This window comes from Rattus norvegicus, chromosome 18, assembly GCF_021556685.1.
Source record: "Rattus norvegicus strain SHRSP/BbbUtx chromosome 18, alternate assembly SHRSP_T2T, whole genome shotgun sequence".
NCBI lineage: Eukaryota > Metazoa > Chordata > Mammalia > Rodentia > Muridae > Rattus > Rattus norvegicus.
Genome location: NC_141551.1, coordinates 29,557,024 through 29,579,669, shown reverse-complemented (window position 1 = coordinate 29,579,669; position 22,646 = coordinate 29,557,024). Strand labels below are relative to the sequence as shown.

General features: G+C 41.2%; 2 protein-coding genes and 1 pseudogene across 2 annotated transcripts; 2 read left to right on the top strand and 1 right to left on the bottom strand.

The window, feature by feature from the left end:
* The first annotated feature begins 1,216 nt into the window (after positions 1-1,216).
* Taf7 (TATA-box binding protein associated factor 7) lies at positions 1,217-3,365 on the top strand. Its single transcript, NM_001107394.4, has 2 exons — positions 1,217-1,451; positions 1,829-3,365. Exon 2 carries the CDS (start codon positions 1,890-1,892, stop codon positions 2,913-2,915), a length of 1,026 nt encoding a protein of 341 aa, NP_001100864.1. The 5' UTR covers positions 1,217-1,451; positions 1,829-1,889; the 3' UTR covers positions 2,916-3,365.
* Positions 3,366-6,977: 3,612 nt separating this feature from the next.
* Slc25a2 (solute carrier family 25 member 2) lies at positions 6,978-10,359 on the top strand. Its single transcript, NM_001106152.2, has one exon. It carries the CDS (start codon positions 7,220-7,222, stop codon positions 8,015-8,017), a length of 798 nt encoding a protein of 265 aa, NP_001099622.1. The 5' UTR covers positions 6,978-7,219; the 3' UTR covers positions 8,018-10,359.
* A 2,722-nt stretch (positions 10,360-13,081) lies between these two features.
* On the bottom strand, positions 13,082-13,692 carry LOC147999739 (ferritin light chain 1-like; annotated as a pseudogene).
* Between the last annotated feature and the right edge of the window lie 8,954 nt (positions 13,693-22,646).

The window sequence follows — 22,646 nt, the reverse complement described above, 5'->3', positions numbered from 1 at the left end:
CTTCTTCAATTGCTTGCACTTACTTCTTACTTGCCAGCACATCTGTTGGTACCCACTTCTTCAAGATTCCAGTTTATACAGAAGACTGGGTGAAAGAACTAACCTCGTGGGACTGAGAAACTAGATTCTTGAACTTTCCATTCACAGCTGCCCATTGTTGGGTTAGTTGGGCTACAGACTGTAAATCATTACATTAAAATCCCTTAATGTATACAGACATTCCAGAATTTCTGTGACTCTAGAGAACCCTAACAGTACAGACAGTACCAATGGGCAAAACAAAAACAGACCTAATTATCAAATTTCATAGTTTTGAGAAAGTCTCTAATGTACTAACCTTGTTTTTTGGCTTCTGTAGTTCTGTCTCTGGAAAGTGGTTTTTGTAACAGAAACATGCCAATGTAGAACATTTGTTTGTGCTTAAAAGCTCACCCTGAGAAAGCCTTAGGGCCACACTGGGATCCAGAACACCCAATGTAGTCGCTGGCTAGCTAATACTTTATATTGGCTTAAAACTATGTCCAAGCAGCCTTCTTTGGTGGATACCCAACAACAAAATCAGAACGTTTGTGTTTCAGGCAAGGCAATTCTGTTCTTAATGAACCTGTGTCATCATAAAAACATTTGTATACAGTTATATCTATCAAACATATTACCAAAATAGCGTATCATACATATCACACCTCGTCCTCTGGAGCCAAAAATACTAACGAAGCTAAAGGCTTAGTTCCTCTCAAAGCTAATTAACATGATTATACACAGCGTTATGTGGTAGACAGCAAAACTGTATCATTCCACTGTTTTGGCCACTTTACTTTCACTTTGTGATGCTTCCAAAGCTTTTGGCGGAGGGACCGGGTATGCCCTGGGAAGAAAAGATGCTTTCTGCAGGGACGCCCTTTATCTCTGGCAATCACTCTAGAAACTGTCTTAACCCACGACTTCATAAAAGTGCTGTCTTAGGGGGTGTGCTTATGTTTTACTTTTTGGAATCTTCATCTTTGAATTCCAAGCCAAGGTTTTTCCGGAAACACTAGTTTTAATCCTATACAAGGTAAGTTCTCACGAGAAGTAGTCACGAGACGACGTAATTACGAGAATGCGCCTGCGCGCGCCGCGACGTTACTACTTCCGGAAGAGCGGCAGCCAGCCCCTCCGCGTCTACTTCCGGTCTTTGACGTAGCGCCGCGTCTGCTTCCGCTCACTGCCGTAGCACTTTCTTTCCTTCTTTTCTGCGTGGGAGGAGGCTTGGCAAGGTCCTCTCCGGAGTTCGGATGTTTGAGCGGCAGTGTGGCGAGGTTTCGCGCTGCGGGTCCTGAGCCGTTTCGTTGTTAGCGCTCAGGTCGCCTTGCCGGGCGGCTGAAAGCGCGGACAAACTGGAAGGTAGACGCACCGCTCATCGCTGCTTTACTCAGGCCGAGAAAAGCTGAGTTCATAGTTGCTGGTGAACTGTAAGTACCCGAGCCGAAGAGCTCACGACTTTTATTTAAATCTCTTACTGGAGAGAATCCGTGGATTGGGATTGCCTGCCAGACGGACGGACTGTGCCTAAAATCCCCTCAGGCGCTGCTGTTTTCTTTGGCTGTTCACGTGATGCTGCAGCGGCGTCTAGAGGCCCTAATTTGGTATTGCATCTAGTAGAGGTGTGAGTTTAACAGGGACAATGCCAAAGTGGGATGCATGTTTAGAGATTAGTATTGGGACTTAATTATAAATTAAGACAAAATAGGCAGTAGGTGATGATCCACTTAGTTGCTGTTTTCCTTAGAACTCAGTAACTAAGAGTTTAAGATTATTCTTAACCTTGTCCTTTTTTTAACTGTTGTAGGAGCTGGAACTTGTTAGTGCAGCAGGTGTTTATTGGAGAAGTAATTCACAAGGAAGTGAAGATGAGTAAGAGCAAAGATGATGCACCTCATGAGCTAGAGAGCCAGTTTATCTTACGGTTGCCCCCAGAATATGCCGCTACTGTGAGGAGGGCAGTGCAGTCTGGGCACGTCAACCTGAAAGATAGACTGAGCATTGAGTTACACCCTGATGGGCGTCATGGGATTGTCAGAGTGGATAGAGTGCCCCTGGCTGCAAAATTGGTAGATTTGCCGTGTGTTACGGAGAGCTTGAAAACCATTGATAAAAAAACCTTTTACAAGACAGCTGATATCTCTCAGATGCTTGTAGCCACAGTAGATGGTGATCTATACCCTCCTGTGGAGGAGCCAGCTGCTACTGCTGATCCCAAAGCAAACAAGAAAAAAGATAAGGACAAAGAGAAAAAATTTGTTTGGAACCATGGAATTACTCTACCTCTAAAAAATGTCAGAAAGAGAAGGTTCCGGAAGACAGCAAAGAAGAAGTACATTGAATCTCCAGATGTGGAAAAAGAAGTAAAGCGGCTGCTGAGTACAGATGCAGAAGCTGTCAGTACTCGTTGGGAGATAATTGCTGAAGATGAAACAAAGGAGGCAGAAAATCAAGGCCTTGATATCTCCTCTCCTGGAATGTCTGGCCACAGGCAGGGCCATGACTCACTAGAGCATGATGAGCTTCGAGAGATATTCAATGACCTCAGCAGCAGCAGCGAAGATGAAGAAGATGTAAACATCATTGACACTGAAGAGGATCTGGAGAGACAGCTACAGGACAAGCTAAATGAGTCAGATGAACAACACCAAGAAAATGAAGGAACCAATCAGTTGGTTATGGGGATTCAGAAGCAGATTGATAATATGAAAGGCAAGCTTCAAGAAACCCAAGACAGAGCAAAGCGCCAGGAGGATCTCATCATGAAGGTAGAAAACCTGGCTCTGAAGAACAGGTTTCAAGCTGTTCTGGATGAGCTCAAACAGAAGGAAGACCGGGAAAAGGAGCAGCTTAGCTCTTTGCAAGAAGAGCTGGAATCACTTCTGGAGAAGTGAAAAGGTTGACTTTAGTCCTTAGACTAGTCAGCTTAAGAAGAATTTATTTTCAGAGTGAGGTCTTGAAAAATTCTTCTTTTTTCTTTGAAATATTCTTATTTCCTGTAATGCTAGGAGTTATTGTGTTGATTGTTTTCACTCTTAAGAAAATAGGATTACATAGGCAGATTTGTTGTAGTGTAAGGTTAGTGAAGTGACAACACTGAGCTTTTAATCACTTCACCATAGGACTTTATTACAATTTGTTTCCTAAGTTTCTAGTCCTATTCTTCGGTGCTAAGATCAGTAAGAAGCTAGCTAGCCTACAGGCAATGGAGTGTTTTTTTTTTTTTTTTTTGTTTTTTTTTTAAGAAATATATTTTTTTACCTTCTCAGCAAGTTTCCATGTTACAGAAATGCAAGTTTTTTCATAAAAGTTGTTTTTTGCACAATAAAAGTTACTAATTTTCACTTTGCTTATCTTGTTCTTCAATGAATACTGAAAGTTGAGGTGAGCTCATGGAGTTTAATGGCTGAGTGGTATAGATCAAGATACATGCTGTTGTTTTGCCTTTTTAGAAAAGGAATACACCAGATAAGGAAATGGAGAAATTCATCTTTGCATTATAGATTATGGTTCAGGCCTACCTACACCATCTGGAGGTTTGTGAACACTCGGTCCAGAGCCTTCTTAAACTATCCTACTTTTCATTGAAGGATATCTGTCTATATCTTTTTATTAAACACTAAAGTTATCTATAAAATACTGGAAGCAGTTAAACAGTTATCAGATGAACTATTCCACTTGCTTAGATTAAGATTATATTCTTAACTGTTGCCATTTTAATTGCTATGCTTTTTTAATAGGCATGTTTGTTCATGTTATTTCATTAGTATTTGCCACTATGAAAGCCTGTTACCAGGTCTGGTATTTTAAAATTTCATACATAGAATTTTTCTCTGAGGCATTTAATGTTTTATGGATGGGAGGGGTGTTTTTGGGGAAAAACCAAGATTGGTAAGGTGCATAGTTAAAAATTAATTTCTGTCTGATTTGTTTGTAAAACTTCACTTTAAAAGTACTTGCTTCATAAATCAAAGTTCAGATTTTGTTAGAAAACAGTAGTGAAGTGTTCAAAATGAGTTATTAAGACTGAATTCAGGATCAAGCCTCTTAATGCTTAGACGCTTCAGAATGTACTTTTCCTTGCGTTTTCACAAGCACGTGACTGCAATGCAGCTTAAAGATTCCCTTAATATCTGGCTCTAGAGTGTTAGAGTCATAAAGTATGTGTTCTTAACAAAGTGGCAGGTGAAAAATTCTAAGTATATTTAAGATATTTTCACCACACTTAAAGAACTGACACCAGAGGAAGATACAGTATTTAACCAAAGAGTTTTTACTATGATGTTGGTACAGGTGCTACCGAAATACCATCAATATTGGAAGGATGTTGGATGCACATTTTTTCTTAACAGAATATTCTACTGGTGTGGTCTTGGTTCAGTTATTAGCTCTACTTGGATTTTCAAATCCATAATTTAAAGACTAACATGAACTTCAGATTTAGTATATTCAACTGTGTCCTGGAAATACTAAAAAGCTGCCCCCTGGCATGCCAAGTATGAATTCAAAATGGAAGTCATCTGGCTCCTTTCATTGAGAGCTTGCCTTCTGTTTTGCTGTTGACAGCTGCCAGAGCATCTGAAGCTCCAACCTAGTCTTAACAGCTTGAGGTCAAGGCATACCAGTACATATCCTAGATCAGTGATTTGATTGTGTGAGTTTTGGGCCATGTAATTTGTAGCTTAATCTGTCTGCTTCGATTTTCTTCTCTGAAATGGAGTCGATAGTATTACCAGCCTTACAGGGATATCAGACTGACTTAAATCATAAGACAGGCGTACTTAGAATAGTACCTGGAATAATGATAAGTGAACAGTGAACAAAGAAATGTTACCACATACTAGAGTAGATCATAAAAGGCATTAAATGGTCTTGAATTTGAGAGTGACGGAGGTGATAGTAAGAAATTTTTAATTTTGATTCACTATATATCTCAGGATGGCCTTGAACTTGGTTCTCTTGTCTCGGTCAAGTGTGGAGACTGTAGGTGTGCATGGTCAGGCCTGGCTTAGCAAACAGCTGTTTTAATTAGGTTTTGTTTCAAATTCAACAAAGACTCAAACCTTATATTTTGGAAAGTTTATTTAGATTATCTACAGCATAAAAATTGACTTAGTTTATTCCTGTAGCTTTCCTGTTTGTTTCTGGACATTTTTGTATTAATATTAAAAATGGCATAGTGATTATCTGTAACATAAAATTTAAAAGATGATAAAGATTGAGATCCACATCCTGCAGTCTCATGAAAGATTCACTTTTCTCATGCACCTCTTAGCTAAGGAGTATAGTATAGAGATGAACATTCAGTGTTTCTGGGTTTATTTGCAAATTGTGCTCTGTGTGTGTGTGTGTGTGTGTGTGTGTGTGTGTGCGCGCGCGCGCGCGTGCGCGCGTGTGTGCGCGTGCGTGTGCGTGTGTGTTGGGGTGCTGGGCCTTGGGAATGCTAGGCGATTGCTCTGTCACTGAGCTGCATATAGATCTTATCACATTTTAAGAGGTGTCATCTCATGCCTTTATTTGGTGTGTACAAAACACTTATGTAGTTTTTTAATGCAAAAAATAATGATTTTGTTATGTAGACACTTTATAGACTTTTCTAAAAATATGAACAGTTTTATCAACATGTGAATCTGTATTTTTTTCCTAATAGTTTTTTCCATTGTTATTCACTACTGATGGTAATTAGCTGTAAGGAAAGGAACTCATTATAGTCTGTGCTCAGAGTTCTTGATACCTAAGATCGTTATCTTTTGAAGCCATCTCTCAGAGCATAGAAAATTTATTTTTCTATATAAATTGGATCAATGGAGGCTCCAACTCAAAATGCACAGATTAAGCGGGAATGAGGTGAACAGCAGCTGAAAAGGATTTGTGTGCAAGCTTATGTATTTACTCTAGGGACCCTGTTAAATCAGTGTTCAGGCATACAGATTTGAGATTAGATGATTAGGTTCTGGAGAGATGACCCCGGGTTAGGTTTGCACACATGGTGCCTTACAACTAATTTTAAGTCCAATTCCAGGGTATTCAACCTTGTTGTGATTTCCATGGTACATATACATGCAAATTGGTAAAAATCTTTTTAAAAATCTTAGAATATTATCTCTAAAGAAAAGTTAGAGAAAAGAATTCCAATGTCAGCATTGGACATTTTCCAAAGAAAAGGCCATCTGCTCAAGAAAGAAAGCCTACCTCTTACCATGCACACTCTTGAGTTTTAATGTCTCACTGTTGTTTTGAGGCAGGGTCTCTGTGGTTAGGCCTTATGGGACTGTCCCTGTAGATTAGGCTGGCCTTGAGTTGAGAAATCTGCTGGTCTCTGCTTGGGATTAAAAGCAGGTGCCAGTGCACCAGCCTAAAGCCTTACTTTTAAACATAGTCCAGGAAAGTGAATGAAAGAAACGTTTCAGTACCCTGGCCCCAGATTTGGTTACACCTCCAAAGTAGTGTTTCTGCAGAACTTCAACTCCTGCCTTACCTGCCCTGGAGAAAAGCACCTGCTGTGGGATGTTTTATTTCGTACCAGGGACTCAAATGTAGCAGTTCCCAAGTTTGTCTTCTCTATTGATTATCCATTTTTTGAGGCAGAGTTTCAATATATATCGCTGGCTGGCCTCAAACTCTCTGCTCTCTGCTTCTTGAATGCTGGAGTTAAAGGCCCCTAGAATGGCCTGTCATTTCTTTGAAAGCACTGTTCTGGAAAGTTGTGCTCTTAACATCCAGGTTGGATCAACTGAGAGCACCTCCTGTGCCATATTGCATGGTAAGAAATCAGGAAAACGAGCCCAATTTGGCTGTGGTACTGAGGGTGAAACAGCTGTGGTTCACCGAGCTGCAGTAAAGCGTTTCCTCCCAGGTATTTATGGGAGAAATGGCGGTTACCACAACCACTGAAAGCATTCTGCCATTGCCCTCGGGGACAGTAGGGTGCTCGTGGATGCACGTGCTTGGGGGTTATTCCCCAGCGGCCAGAGAGTGCGGTGGCCCAAGGCTTTGGCTTTATCTTTGACAAGGAGACAGGTCCGCAGTGGGGACCATGGGCGCCTACAGAGACTTGGCTTCTGGCGACACCCTCGGGAGTGTGGAGGAACATGAAATCCACCCTGCCATCCAAGCCGCCATAGACCTCACTGCCGGCGCAGCAGGGGCCGCAGCGTGTGTGCTGACCGGGCAGCCCTTCGACACCGTAAAAGTAAAGATGCAGACATTTCCCTACATGTACAAAGGCCTCGCTGACTGTTTCCTAAAGACATACAACCAAGTGGGTGTCCACGGCCTTTACAGGGGAACCAGTCCTGCACTGTTAGCCTATGTCGCCCAGGGCTCTGTCCTATTTTTGTGCTATGGCTTTTGCCAACAGTTTGTCAGGAAAGTGGCAAGAGTGGAGCAGAGTGCAGAACTGAACGACTTTGAGACTGCCACTGCTGGGTCACTGGCTTCTGCATTTGCTGCGCTGGTCCTCTGCCCCACTGAGCTTGTGAAGTGTCGGCTGCAGACTATGCATGAAATGAGGGTGGCAGGGAAGACAAAACACAGCCACAACACAATTTGGTCTATGGTTAAGAGTATCTTCATGAAGGATGGTCCCTTAGGCTTCTATCGTGGACTCTCAACCACTCTTGCTCAGGAAATACCTGGATACTTCTTCTACTTTGGGGGCTATGAAATCAGTCGATCATTTTTTGCGTCAGGGGGATCAAAGGATGAACTAGGTCCTGTCCCTTTGATGTTAAGTGGAAGCTTTGCTGGGGTTTGTCTCTGGCTTATCATATTCCCAGTAGACTGCATTAAATCCAGAATCCAGGTTCTTTCTATGTTTGGGAAGCCTGCAGGATTAATTAAAACCTTTATAAATGTTGTGAGAAATGAAGGAATATTAGCCTTGTATTCTGGATTGAAAGCCACTCTGATTCGAGCCATCCCTTCCAATGCTGCTCTATTTGTGGTTTATGAATACAGCAGAAAGATGATGATGAATGTGGTAGAAGAATACTGAAGTGTCTTGATGAATCCTTGTCTGAGCACACCAATGTGAGGACCACAGCTCTACATGTCAAAGAGTTCAAGACCAACATGGAGTTATCTTTGACTGGGAATTTCGGGTTTGTCTTCCCTTCCTCAGATCTCAAACCTTGTGGAGAGATCTTTATAGCATATGTTTTTTTTCTGCAGTCCTTCTGAAATAGGAAAATCACTACTTTTGCTGATGGTGGGATCTACAGGGTGAACCCAAGACCCTATGTACTTAATTATCAGGGCTTCTTCATAAATCTATATATGCATCTTGAATGGTGGTTATGTGTTGTGAGTGAAACATAATTTGGTGCTGTTCAGTGTCAAGTATCACCAAAATATCTTGAGGTGATCATGCTTCATGTTTATAGGTATTGCTTAATTCATTCAAGATGTGGGTTATGGTTTGAAACCTCTTTAATGTGCACTGCATTAGGCCGTTAAGGTTTTTTTTTTTTTTTTTTTAACGTCTTTAGGTGAGCACCAACACATTTATGCTGATTTCTAAGAAGAGATTGTACCTGTGTACCAGCATGGCTTCCGCATTCGAGTAAAATTTCATAATAGGCATCCTGGATTTTTTATGCTGTCCTTAGTGTGGTTAAAGTATAGTTAGTTATATTCTACCAGCACTGGTATTGTTAGGTGGGGCAATGAGTATCAGAGAAGACTTTGGGAAGCTGTGTGGTCTTTACCTGCATTATTTCCTCATTCTTCTCTTCCAAAGGTGTCAGGCTTTAGATTGAGGAAGGAGCTAAAGGGATGGGATTATATATTGTGCTTTGATGATCCATGTAGATGGAGAGAATTCTAATAACTCCTTGCCTCTGGGTACTGGCCTGGACAGGAATTCACAGTGTTGGGTTGGTTCACTTTAGGTCTCTCATCGTTCTCCATACCATCACCCATTTCCCCAGGAAACAAAGTAAAGAAGGCAAGAGTAGGTTTGGTTCTGTTCGGTGACAGAGTAAGAGTCCTGCTAGATGAAGTCATCACTTAGGCAGGACTAGTGTGCACTTAGTAGTACATCACAGTAAGCAATGTGAAAGGGGTGACTTAACCCCTGAAGTTCACCTTGGGTCCATAACTGCTTCAGTGTGGTCAGTGTTTTAGTTTTCTAAATTTGGTTCTGGTGGTCAGTGAACCTTAAATGACTGGATTTACAATATAAAACAATGGACCATAAGAAAAGCCATTTTACTAAACTCTACGTATGCATATAAGCACAGACTATCTCCCAATAAAACTCCCAAACACACCAAAATGAGATGAGTCCCCTTCCCCAAATTAAAATTCAGTTTACCTCCAACAGACCTGGAATTAAGCAGATGTTCATGGACCATATGATTTTAGAGTCATTCTTTATACCAATAAAGTAAGCTTCGTCTGTGTTGCTACAAGATCAACAGGGTCTTTTCAATAACAGGTGTTGATACCTATGGAGCTGAAAGAAGGTGAGGTACCAGTTTAATAGTATGTGTGCCCTGTGCCAGGCCTTTAACTTCCTTTTTAAAACCCACTAAGCCAAACTATAGTTCCAGATGCAAGATTCAAGTTAATTAGAAGATGACAAAGAAGCCCTGCTGGGGATAGTTAGCAAGATGTCTCTCAATATTACACACAGTCTGCTTAGGATCTATAGTTGTTTTTTTTTTTTTTTCCCATATATTTTTTTCTATCTGAAGCCATTTGCTAGTTTAATTATAAGTTGTTTCTGTGTGTAAGTTCTGTGCACCACACTTTATGGTCAGTGTAGTCCTCCAGCATATAGCATCTATGAGCTGGCCTGGAAGCTCTCCTTTCAGCACACTTGCTTCTCACATACTATACATTAAACGTTTAAATGCCTTCAGTAGAAATCATATGAAGCAAGCAAGAGTGAATGTGAGTAGAAGGAAATAGTCACACTTTTCCGGTTTAATTAACCCTTGGTTTAACTTTTGGGTACATTTTGTATCCTTTCAGATCTCTAGGTTAGACAGCAGTTAAGATATGAACAGTGGAAGTGGCTGGGGTCAAGCTCTGTTGTTTAATCTTAGCTCTGGGGCGGGACAGGAAACCTGGGCTCGCTGAAACGCAGTTAGGAGACCAGGTCATGCAATTTTGTGACTAGGTCTTATGACCTGGTCTTGTGACCAATATTATGGGAAATCCTGGTTTGAGCAGTTAATCTATATGAGATCAACCTTCCACCAATCAAAAGGAAGGATGTGACCATGTGACATAGGAAATGTTTTACCACAACTGGAGATCCTATCCTCAGAACTTCACTGGTCTGTGAGAGCAAATATTTACTCTTAATAAACTTCACTTTATTCTAATGAACTTGGCTTGCTGAGACTATGTGCAATTTGTTGCAATCCCAGTGAGAATGTAAGAATGATAGACCTGTAATGGGACTCACATGCATAGAAATTGTAAGCTAACATTGTCCTCTCCCATGAATAGAGGTTGACTCTGACCTCCTTGGATGCCACTCTGCCTTGCACTAATGGAAAAAAAATCTATCTTTTCTTTATCTTCCCTCCTTTTCATAGGTTGCTTTTCTTAAGCATGAAAGCCCCAAACATAGGCACACTAGAAAACTGCCTTCCCAGGCCAGGACAACTGTATTAAGACTTGAAGACCAAGGGGAATGGGGCTTGACAGCTTTCAGTGTAAAGAAAAAATAAACCCTCCTGGCTTTAACTTTTTATTTTCTATTTTCTCTTTCTCTTTCCACCATTTATAATTTTATCAGACTTCCTTTCATTTCCAAGCGCTGTTGGATGTAAAATGTAACAGGAACATCTCTACTACTCACCTGTATTTCTCAGTGGATGCTCCCCACTTTACATTTTCTTCAGGGTGAACTTTCAGGTGCCAATGCCAAGAATGTTCTCTCTCTTAGTCCCCTTCATCCTACCCTTCCTTGGCCTTTAGCCCTCCACTTTTCTATAAGCTCTGTTTTTTCTTCTATTATTTTCTTTATCTTCATTTCAAATATTATCCTCCGTCCCAGTTTTCCTCTGGAAAGCCACTATCCCATCCTCCCACTCCACCTCTGTGAGGGTGCTCCCCGGCCTACCCATCAATCCACTCCCTCCCTCCCTGGATAAACTCTGCTTTTACAAGTGCCTATTTATGTATGCTTCCCCCACTCCCACTCTCTTTTTAAAGGTTTCTTTATTTAATGTATATGAGAACATTGTACCGATCCCATTACAGATCCATGTGGTTGCTGGGAATTGAACTCAGGACCTCTGGAAGAGCAGTCAGTACTCTTAACCGTTGAGGCATCTCTCTAGCCCCATATGCTTCCTCTCTTAATTCCTTTCTTAATTTGATTGTGAGGGCAAAGATCTCCATTTTTCCCCTAAATTCAAGGTTAGGACTCTTTTCCTGTTGTATGAAATAGCTTTGGGATCAGCACATTCCTCCATAGGAGCCAGGCTCCTTGCTTTTTTCCTGTTGATGGCTCCCAATGCTACTGGCAAGAACTCCATTTGTCCTGTGTCAGGATGTTTAATGCGAAGTTTTGGAAATGGTCAGGCTGTCCACTTTTAGTTACACCAAGCTCCAGAATGTTCTTTAGGTTATTCCGAGATTATCCTTAAAGGACTATGTTCCTGACCAAGGTATCACTATTTACTGGAAATGGGACAATTTCATTGTCCATACTATCAAGAGGACTTCAGAAATCACTTACTCTGGGGATAGTCTAAGATTACTTTTCTTTCCTGGGTTGGTTTACGTGATACCATCTGTTGGCTGCCTATTTATTTATTTATTTATTTATTTATGGATTCCAGACCTTAACTCTATGTCTGAATCTCTTCCCATGGTTCAACATGGGACCTACCAAATTTAGTGGGATTGATGATGTAAAGGCCCACTTTCTCCTTTCCCTAGTCTCTGGATGCAGAATTAAAAATCCTAAGTGACTTCTATGCCATATAGAAGAGGAATTCTATAAAGAACTTGTTCTATAAAGAACAAGTCTCCAGCCACACAGTCCTAAACATGATGACAACTGGGCCAAGTCAAGCCTGTTTAATATTTGGAAGGGAGAATTGTTAAGGAGATACAGGGCAGTATCAAAGATGGGATATATTGGTTACACCTGATACTTGAGGCTAAAGATGAGGCCTCAAGGGTGTTATCTAAGGGATAGCTGTTAGAGAAGGTGATACCAACTCACAGTGACAACTAAGTATCTGTTTGAGGTGAGAGACACACAAACCAGATTACAGGGGAGCCAATTTTTTTTTATCAAATATGCTGAAATATTTATTTAAGATGAAATCTCTTTTTTTTTTATTAACTTGAGTATTTCTTATATACATTTCGAGTGTTATTCCCTTTCCCGGTTTCCGGGCAAACATCCCCCTCCCCCCTCCCCTTCCTTATGGGTGTTCCCCTCCCAACCCTCCCCCCATTGCCGCCCTCCCCCCATAGACTAGTTCACTGGGGGTTCAGTCTTAGCAGGACCCAGGGCTTCCCCTTCCACTGGTAGGGAGCCAATTTTTTAATGGAGATAGTGACATTCAACTCATGGTGAACACTAAAGGTATCCCCAGAAGATAGTAGTGTTTTTGGGGGGAGCCAGAGCTCTTCCCTCCTACTTTTTTGGAGAGACTGTGTCTAGGGACACCATGACCAAGGCAACTCTTATAAATGACATTTAATTGGGGCTGGCTTACAGGTTCAGAGGGTCAGTCCATTATCATCAAGGTGGGAAGCAGGGCAGCACCCAGGCAGGGCTTGGTGCTGGAAAAGCTCAGAGTTCGTTATCTTGTTTCAAAGGCAAACAGAAGACTGCTCTTCTAGGCAGCTAGGAAGGTGGTCTCAAAGCCCACCCCCACAGTAACACAGTTCCTACAACAAGGCCACACCTCCTAATAGTGCCACTCACTGGGTCAAGCGTATTTAAACCACCATAAACCCCCTCAAACAGCTCTTTATAGCAGTGGACACATCCTGAGAAACTAGAATGAATTTGATTTAAAGAAAATTATTTTTCTCTTACAATATGGCCTCAACACTGAAGATGTAAAGATGTTCCTTATATTCAGGCATCCTCCTTATCCAGGAAGTGGCTTTCCAAGAAGTCACAGAGGTGACAGTCTGTGTGGGCAGAGCCCAGGGCATGCAGATCTAAGAGGGCCTGATTCAGGTTCTTCTCCAGGGCCAAGGCAGCTTCCATGGCCTCCAGGGTTTTATCCCATTCATCTTGAGATGGCTTCTGCACATCCTGGAAGAGTTCACGGCCCCCACGTTCATTCTGTAACTTGAGTTGATGCTTAGCGTCCTTGCGCTTCTCCTCGGCCAATTCTCGAAGAAGTGGCCTATGCCCTCCAAAGCCATGTCATCCCGATCAAAAAAGAAGCCTGGAGAGAGGTAGATGTAGGAGGCCCGCAGGTGCAAGTTGACCAGGTGGTTCGTGGCAGCTTCCACTTCGATGGAATAATTCTGACGAATCTGAGAGGTCATGGCTGATCCAGAGTATGGAGCTAACTGCTAAGATGGGGCTGGCTGGTCCTAGGAGCTGAAGGTGGCAAGGAGATGGTCCCAGAGGCTGCGACTGGAGAGACTTGTAAGGCAGCTGGAAGTGAATAAAGTGGGAGTCCCCGGGTCTGTTCTGTCCAAACACTGTTGAAGCAAGATACAGATCCTCCAAAGCCCTGCTCTCAGCTCCTCTTGTACCATGCCTGCCTGGATGCTGCTATGTTTCCACCTTGAAGATAATGGACTGAACCTCTGAACCTGTAAGCTAGCCCCAATCAAATGTTGTCCTTATAAGAGTTGCCTTGGTCATGATGTCTGTTCACAGCAATAAAACCCTAACTAGTCACTGCTCCCAAACCCTATGGGAGAGAGAGCTCACCGACCGGAGAGGTGGGCACTCTTGAGACTGCAGAGTGGGAGAGACCACCAAGACTGCCCTCACCTGCCCACATCCCTGACCCAAGAGGAAACTGTTTACGGCCTCTGGGAACTGGAAGATAGGGGAACTCGAACGGCAGATCCCCCGCAGTCCAGACACTGACCAGACCTGAAGGGAACCGGTCAACAGTTCTCTGCACCCAAATCCCGTGGGAGGGAGAGCTAAACCTTCAGAGGGGCAGACACGCCTGGGAAGCCAGAAGAGACTACACTCTGGCCACATTTATGACTCCAGAGGAAAACACCTAACGCCATCTGGGACCCCAGTGCACAGGGGCTCCGAGAAAAGATGGCACAGGCCCTCCTGGTTGCAGCCCTCACTGAGAGCTCAAAAGCAGAACCCCAGGAGCAACTTGAGCCACAGGATCACAGGTAAGACCAACTTTTCTGCTTCAAGTGACCTGCCTGGTGGACCGAGGACACAGGCCCACAGGAACAGCTGAAGACCAGTAGACAGGAAAGACTACACGCCTGAAAGCAGAACACTCTGTTCCCATAACTGGCTGAAAGAAAACAGGAAAACAGGTCAACACACAGGACTATAGGAAAGTCTAGCCACTGTCAGAAATAGCAGAACAAGGTAACACCAGAGACAACCTGATGGTGAGAGGCAAACGCAGGAACCCAAGCAACAGAAACCAAGACTACATGGTGTCATCGGAGCCCAATTCTCCCACCAAAGCAAACACTGAATATCCAAACACACCAGAAAAGCAAGATCTAGATTTAAAATCACATTTGATCATGATGCTAGAGGACTTCAAGAAAGACATGAAGAACTCCCTTAGAGAAACGCAGGAAAACATAAATAAAGAAGTAGAAGCCTATAGAGAGGAATCACAAAAATCCCTGAAAGAATTCGAGGAAAACACAATTCTTTGTGAAGGAATTAAAAATGGAAATAGAAACAATAAATAAAGGACACAGGGAAACAACCCTGGATATAGAAACCAAAGGAAGAGACAAGGAGCCGTAGATACAAGCATCACAAACAGAATAGAAGAGAGAGAGAATCTCAGGAGCAGAAGATTCCATAGAAATCATCAACACAACAGTCAAAGAAAATGTAAAATGGAAAAAGCTATTGGTCCAAAACATACAGGAAATCCAGCACTCAATGAGAAGATCAAACCTAAGGATAATAGGTATAGAAGAGAGTGAAGACTCCCAGCTCAAATGAACAGTAAATATCTTCAACAAAATCATAGAAGAAAACTGCCCTAACCTAAAGAAAGAGATGCCCATAAGCATACAAGAAGCCTACAGAACTCCAAATAGATTGGACCAGAAAAGAAAATCCTCGCATCACATAATACTCAAAACACCAAATGCACAAAATAAAGAAAGCATATTAAAAGCAGCAAGGGAAAAAGGTCAAGTAACATATAAAGGCAGACCTATAAGATTTACACCAGACTTCTCACCAGAGACTATGAAAGCCAGAAGATCCTGGACAGATGTCATACAGACCCCAAGAGAACACAAATGCCAGCCCAGGTTACTGTATCCTGCAAAACTCTCAATTAACATAGATGGAGAAACCAAGATATTCCATGACAAAATCAAATCTACACAATATCTTTCTACAAATCCAGCACTAAAAAGGATAATAAATGGTAAAGTCCAACATAAGGAGGCAAGCTACAACCTAGAAAAAGCAAGAAACTAATTGTCTTGGCAACAAAACAAAGAGACGAAAAGCACACAAACATAACCTCACATCCAAATATGAATATAACAGGAAGCAATAATCACTATTCCTTAATATCTCTCAACATCAATGGTCTCAACTCACCAATAAAAAGACATAGATTAACAAACTGGATACGCAATGAGGACCCTGCATTCTGCCTGCCTACAGGAAACACACCTCAGAGACAAAGACAGACACTACCTCAGAGTAAAAGGCTGGAAAACAACTTTCCAAGCAAATGGTCTGAATAAGCAAGCTGGAGTAGCCATTCTAACATCAAATAAAATTGATGTTCAACTAAAAGTCATAAAAAAAGATAAGGAAGGACACTTCATATTCATCAAAGGAAAAACCCACCAAGAAGAACTCTCAATCCTAAATATATATGCTCCAAATACAAGGGCACCTACATACGTAAAAGAAACCTTACTAAAGCTCAAAGCACACATTGCACCTCACACAATAATAGTGGGAGATTTCAACACCCCACTCTCATCAATGGACAGATCATGGAAAAAAATTAAACAGAGACATAGACAGATTCAGAGAAATCATGAACCAAATGGACTTAACAGATATTTATAGAACATTCTATCCTAAAACAAAAGGATATACTTTCTTCTCACTACCTCATGGTACTTTCTCCACAATTGACCATATATTTGGCCATAAAACAGACCTCAACAGATACAGAAAGATAGAAATAATCCCATGCGTCCTATCAGACCACCACGGCCTAAAGCTGGTCTTCAATAACAATAAGGGAAGAACACCCACATATACATGGAAGTTGAACAATGCTCTACTCAGTGATAACCTGGTCAAGGAAGAAATCAAGAAAGAAATTAAAGACTTCTTAGAATTTAATGAAAATGAAGGTACAACATACCCCAACTTATGGGACACAATGAAAGCTGTGCTAAGAGGAAAACTCATAGCTCTGAGTGCCTGCAGAAAGAAACAGGAGAGAGCATATATCAGCAGCATGACAGCACAGCTAAAAGCTCTAGAACAAAAAGAAGCAAATACACCCAGGAGGAGTAGAAGGCAGGAAATAATCAAACTCAGAGCTGAAATCAACCAAGTAGAAACAAAAAGGACCATAGAAAGAATCAACAGAACCAAAAGTTGGTTCTTTGAGAAAGTCAACAAGATAGATAAACCCTTAGCCAGACTATCGAGGGGACACAGAGAGTGTGTCCAAATTAACAAAATCAGAAATGAAAAGGGAGACATAACTACAGAAGCAGTTCAAAAAATTCAAATTTTTTTGAAATTCAAAAAATCACCAGATCCTACTACAAGAGCCTATATTCAATGAAACTTGAAAATCTGCAGGAAATGGACAATTTCCTAGACAGATACCATGTACCGAAGTTAAATCAGGAACAGATAAACCATTTAAACAACTCCATAACTCCTAACGAAATAGAAGCAGTCATTAAAGGTCTTCCAACCGAAAAGAGCCCAGGTTCAGACGGGTTTCAGTGCAGAATTCTATCACACCTTCATAGAAGACCTCATACCAATACTATGCAAACTATTCCACAAAATTGAAATAGATGGAGCACTACTGAATTCCTTCTATGAAGCCACAATTACTCTTATACCTAAACCACACAAAGACCCAATAAAGAAAGAGAACTTCAGACCAATTTCCCTTATGAATATTAACGCAAAAATACTCAATAAAATTCTGGCAAACCGAATCCAAGAGCCTATCAAAACAATCATCCACCATGATCAAGTAGGCTTCATCCAGGCATGCAGGGATGGTTTAATATACAGAAAACCATCAATGTAATCCATTATATAAACAAACTGAAAGAACAAAACCACATGATCATTTTATTAGATGCTGAGAAAGCATTTGACAAAATTCAACACCCCTTCATGATAAAAGTCCTGGAAAGAATAAGAATTCAAGGCCCATACCTAAACATAGTAAAAGCCATATACAGCAAACCAGTAGCTAACATTAAACTAAATGGAGAGATACTTGAAGCAATCCCACTAAAATCAGGGACTAGACAAGGCTGCCCACTCTCTCCCTACTTATTCAATATAGTTCTTGAAGTTCTAGCCAGAGCAATCAGACAACAAAAGCAGATCAAGTGGATACAGATTGGAAAAGAAGAAGTCAAAATATCACTATTTGCAGATGATATGATAGTATATTTAAGTGATCCCAAAAGTTCCACCAGAGAACTACTAAACCTGATAAACACCTTCAGCAAAGTGGCTGGGTATAAAATTAACTCAAATAAATCAGTAGCCTTCCTCTACACAAAAGAGAAACAAGCCGAGAAAGAAATTAGGGAAATGACACCCTTCATAATAGTCCCAAATAATATAAAATACCTTGGTGTGACTTTAACCAAGCAAGTAAAAGATCTGTACAATAAGAACTTCAAGACACTGAGGAAAGAAATTGAAGAAGACCTCAGAAGATGGAAAGATCTCCCATGCTCATGGATTGGCAGGATTAATATAGTAAAAATGGTCATTTTACCAAAAGCGATCTACAGATTCAATGCAATCCCCATCAAAATACCAATCCAATTCTTCAGAGAGTTAGATAGAACAATTTGCAAATTCATCTGGAATAACAAAAAACCTAGGACACCTAAAACTATCCTCAACAATAGAAGGACTTCCGGGGGAATCACTATCCCTGAACTCAAGCAGTATTACAGAGCAATAGTGATAAAAACTGCATGGTATTGGTACAGAGACAGACAGATAGACCAATGAAATAGAATTGAAGACCCAGAAACGAACCCACACACCTGTGGTCACTTGATTTTTGACAAAGGAGCCAAAACCATCCAATAGAAAGAAGATAGCATTTTCAGCAAATGGTGCTGGTTCAACTGGAGGTCAGCATGTAGAAGAATGCAGTTCGATCCATGCTTACCACCCTGTACAAAGCTTAAGTCCAAGTGGATCAAGGACTTCCACATCAAACCAGATAAACTCAAACTAATAGAAGAAAAAGTGGGGAAGCACCTCGAAGCATGGGCACTGGAGAAAATTTCCTGAACAAAACACCAATGGCTTATGCTCTAAGATCAAGAATCGACAAATGGGATCTCATAAAACTGCAAAGCTTCTGTAAGGCAAAGGACACTGCGGTTAGGACAAAACAGCAACCAACAGATTGGGAAAAGATCTTTACCAATCCTACAACTGATAGAGCGCTTATATCCAAAATATACAAAGAAATCAAGTGTTGTGGTTTGTCCTAATGTTATTGTATTTTGATGTTAATTTTACTGTCCCAAGGACAGCTGTCTATTCTCGTACTCAGGATTCAGGTGACTTCACCAGAAGCACTTCTCCATTGAATTTGTAAAGTATAGGTGAGGGGCAGGTACAGGATAGAAGGAGGCCTGTCATTGGAGGAGAAGGAAGGGTGGGCAGGAGAGAAGTTTGAAGGAAGAGGAGGAGACTAGGGGAGAGAGGAAGAGATGGGGGTGGGAGGGAGAGGAGAGAAGGCGTGGCAGGACAAGATGGCAGGTGATGTTAAGATTCTGTTCTGTGTATTTACAGGTTGTTATTAATGTTCTCAAGGGATGGATAGTACCGGGCTTTATATGTTTAAGTGGACAATTATATCCTACCAATTGGGTCAAAGATTATTGTGTTGTGTGTTCATTTATGTAAGGGTTTGGGTGTAGGAAAGTGTGTGGCTGGGATGTGTTTCCGCCAAGATATATCTTGGGACACCGTGGCGTGGACCTAGCAGGGTAAAAATAAAATGTTATTTTTATATTTTTACAACAGCACTTAAGAAGTTAGACCGCAGGGAGACAAATAACCCTATTAAAAAATGGGGTTCAGAGCTAAACAAGAATTCACAGCTGAGGAATGCCGAATGGCTGAGAAACACCTAAAGAAATGTTCAACATCTTTAGTCATAAGGGAATTGCAAATCAAAACAACCCTGAGATTTCACCTCACACCAGTGGGAATCTCTAAGATCAAAAACTCAGGTGACAGCAGATGCTGGCAAGGATGTGGAGAAAGAGGAACACTCCTCCATTGTTGGTGGGATTGCAGACTGGTACAACCATTCTGGAAATCAGTCTGGAGGATCCTCAGAAAATTGGACATTGAACTACCTGAGAACCCAGCTATACCACTCTTGGGCATATACCCAAAAGATGCCCCAACATATAACAAAGACACATGCTCCACTATGTTCATAGCAGCCTTATTTATAATAGCCAGAAGCTGGAAAGAACCCAGATGCCCTTCAACAGAGGAATGGATACAGAAAATGTGGTACATCTACACAACAGAATAATACCCAGCTATCAAAAACAATGACTTTATGAAATTCATAGGCAAATGGGTGGTACTGGAAAATATCATCCTAAGTGTGGTAACCCAATCACAGAAAAACGCACATGGTATGCACTCACTGATAAGTCAATACTAGCCCAAATGCTCGAATTACCCTGGATGCACAGAACACATGAAACTCAAGAAGGATGACCAAAATGCGAATGCTTCACTCCTCCTTTAAAAGGGGAACAAGAATACCATGGGAGAGAATAGGGAGGCAAAGTTTAGAACAGAGGCAGAAGGAACACCCATTCAGAGCCTGCTCCACATGTGGCCCATACATATACAGACACCAAACTAGATAAGAAGCAAAGAAGTGCAGGCTGACAGGAACCAGATGTAGATCTCTCCTGAGAGACACAGCCAGAATACAGCAAATACATAGGGGAATGCTATCATTAAACCATTGAACTGAGAACAGGACCCCCGTTGAAGGAATCTTAGGAAGGACTGAAAGAGCTTGAAGGGGCTTGCAACCCCATACGAACAATAATGCCAACCAACCAGAGCTTACAGGGACTAAGCCACTACCCAAAGACTATACATGGACTGACCCTGGGCTCCAACCTCATAGGTAGCAATGAATAGCCTAGTAAGAGCACCAGTGGAAGGGGAAGCCCTTGGTCCTGCCAAGACTGAACCCCCAGTGAACGTGATTGTTGGCGGAAGGCAGTAATGGGGGGACGATGGGGAGGGGAAGCCCATATACAAGGGGAGGGGATGTTGACCCAGAAACTGGGAAGGAGAATAACAATTGAAATGTAAATAAGAAATAATTTAATAAAGATTAAAAAATAGGGCTGGAGAGATGGCTCAGCGGTTAAGAGCACCCGACTGCTCTTCCAGAGGTCATGAGTTCAATTCCCAGCAACCACATGGTGGCTCACAACCATCTGTAAAGAGATCTGATGCCCTCTTCTGGCGTATCTGAAGACAGCTACAGTGTACTTATATATAATAAATGAATAAATAAAAAAAATTAAAAAAAAGATTAAAAAATAAGAAAAAAAACCCTAAGATAATAACAAAAACAATTCTTAACAATAAAAGAACTTCTGGGGGATCACTGTCCCTGACCGTAAGCAATACTGCAGAGCACTATTAGTAAAACAACATGCTATTGTTACAGAGACAGATAGGTTGATCAACTGGAATAGAAGATCCAGAAATGAACCCACTTTATCTTTAACAAAAATATACAATGCAAATAAAAAGAAAGCATCTTTAATAAATGGTGCTGGCCTAACCGGCAGCTGGTTATGTAGAAAAATGAAAATAGATCCATATTTGTCACCTTGCACAATATTCAAGTCCAAGAGGATCAAGAACTTCAACATCAAATCAGATACACTGACTCTAATAGAACAGAAAGTGGGAAAGAACCTTGAACTCATTGGGGCAGGGGTGGGAAGTGTAAATTTCTTAAGTTGAACTCCAATGGCTCAGGCTTTAAGATCAAGAATTGATAAGCGGGACCTCATGAAACTGAAACACTTCTGTAAAGCAAAGGACATAGTCAACAAGAATTTTTTTAAGTTTACAAAAAGAAAGAAATTTGTTAAGCATGAACAATCTTTAAGTGAGTTCAGGGAAGACAAAAGCCTTCTGTGGAGCAGAAGGGGCAAGAGGGACTTCTTCCCTCTATCCAGAAGTGTATGTATATAAATTTAACATAATGAGAATCATCTATAAGTCTTTAAGTCTACACTTAAAAGACAACCAAAGGAAACTTACAACATTGAATCTGTTACTGTGATAGTGGATTGTATAATGGAATATTTTATCAGAACTAGGCTAATAATTTATCAGAACTTGATTGATTTAATGTTAGAACTCTGAACTTCCAATACCCTAATATAACAGTGTCATAGTGAGGGGAAGAAATCTGAAGCATTTTTCATTTCTTTTATGTACCTTAAATCACTTTCCTATCACCATTGAAGGTTTTCACATTCTCCAACCTTTACTACTTGCATTTACCAACGTCAAAACTTTTCTCAGACCCTAAAACAGTTTCTTAGATCCTCATAACTTAAGCTCTCATATTCTCAGGCCCTATATAATTTTTACATCCTTTTCCTATCCAATTATTGACCAAGAGAAATAGGCAGTTGATCATTGGGAGCAGTCACTGCAAAGTGAGTCCCTTTAGATAAAGAATAGCAAAAATTTATATCTGAAACCTGTTCATCTTTTCTCATGAAGTCTGTGAGCAAGACAAACCTATTTGCTTTTCTAATAAGAGATCTGGTAGTTTTAACTTGTTCATGAATTGACTAATGAACTAACATGGTGGTAGATTAGCTTGGGGGTAAAAAGCTAGTTGACTATTGTTCTCTAGCTGTCAAGCTACGATTAGCTTAGCTGCCAGTGTGATTCAGAGAACTGAGAAGGCTAAAATATAATCTAGATGTCATGTATTAATTAAAATGATAGGGACTAGTCCATAGTCTGCTACCTGGCATTTCTCCCATTTCTTCCAGGTTCCTGTGGTTTCCATCACAACCCAGGCAGAGGCAGTCTGGCCATCAAGCCCAGAAGATGAGAGGCTTTTTTTTTCTGTGGAGGAGGGGCATGAGAGAGATGCTCTCACCTTGTCTTAGGTATCATGAGACAATTAACTCTCTGGTGTCCTTTGGATCCT

Coding starts and splice junctions, on each gene's coding strand:
- Taf7 (NM_001107394.4), top strand. CDS start 1,890: ATGAGTAAGAGCAAAGATGATGCACCTCATGAGCTAGAGAGCCAGTTT.
- Slc25a2 (NM_001106152.2), top strand. CDS start 7,220: ATGCAGACATTTCCCTACATGTACAAAGGCCTCGCTGACTGTTTCCTA.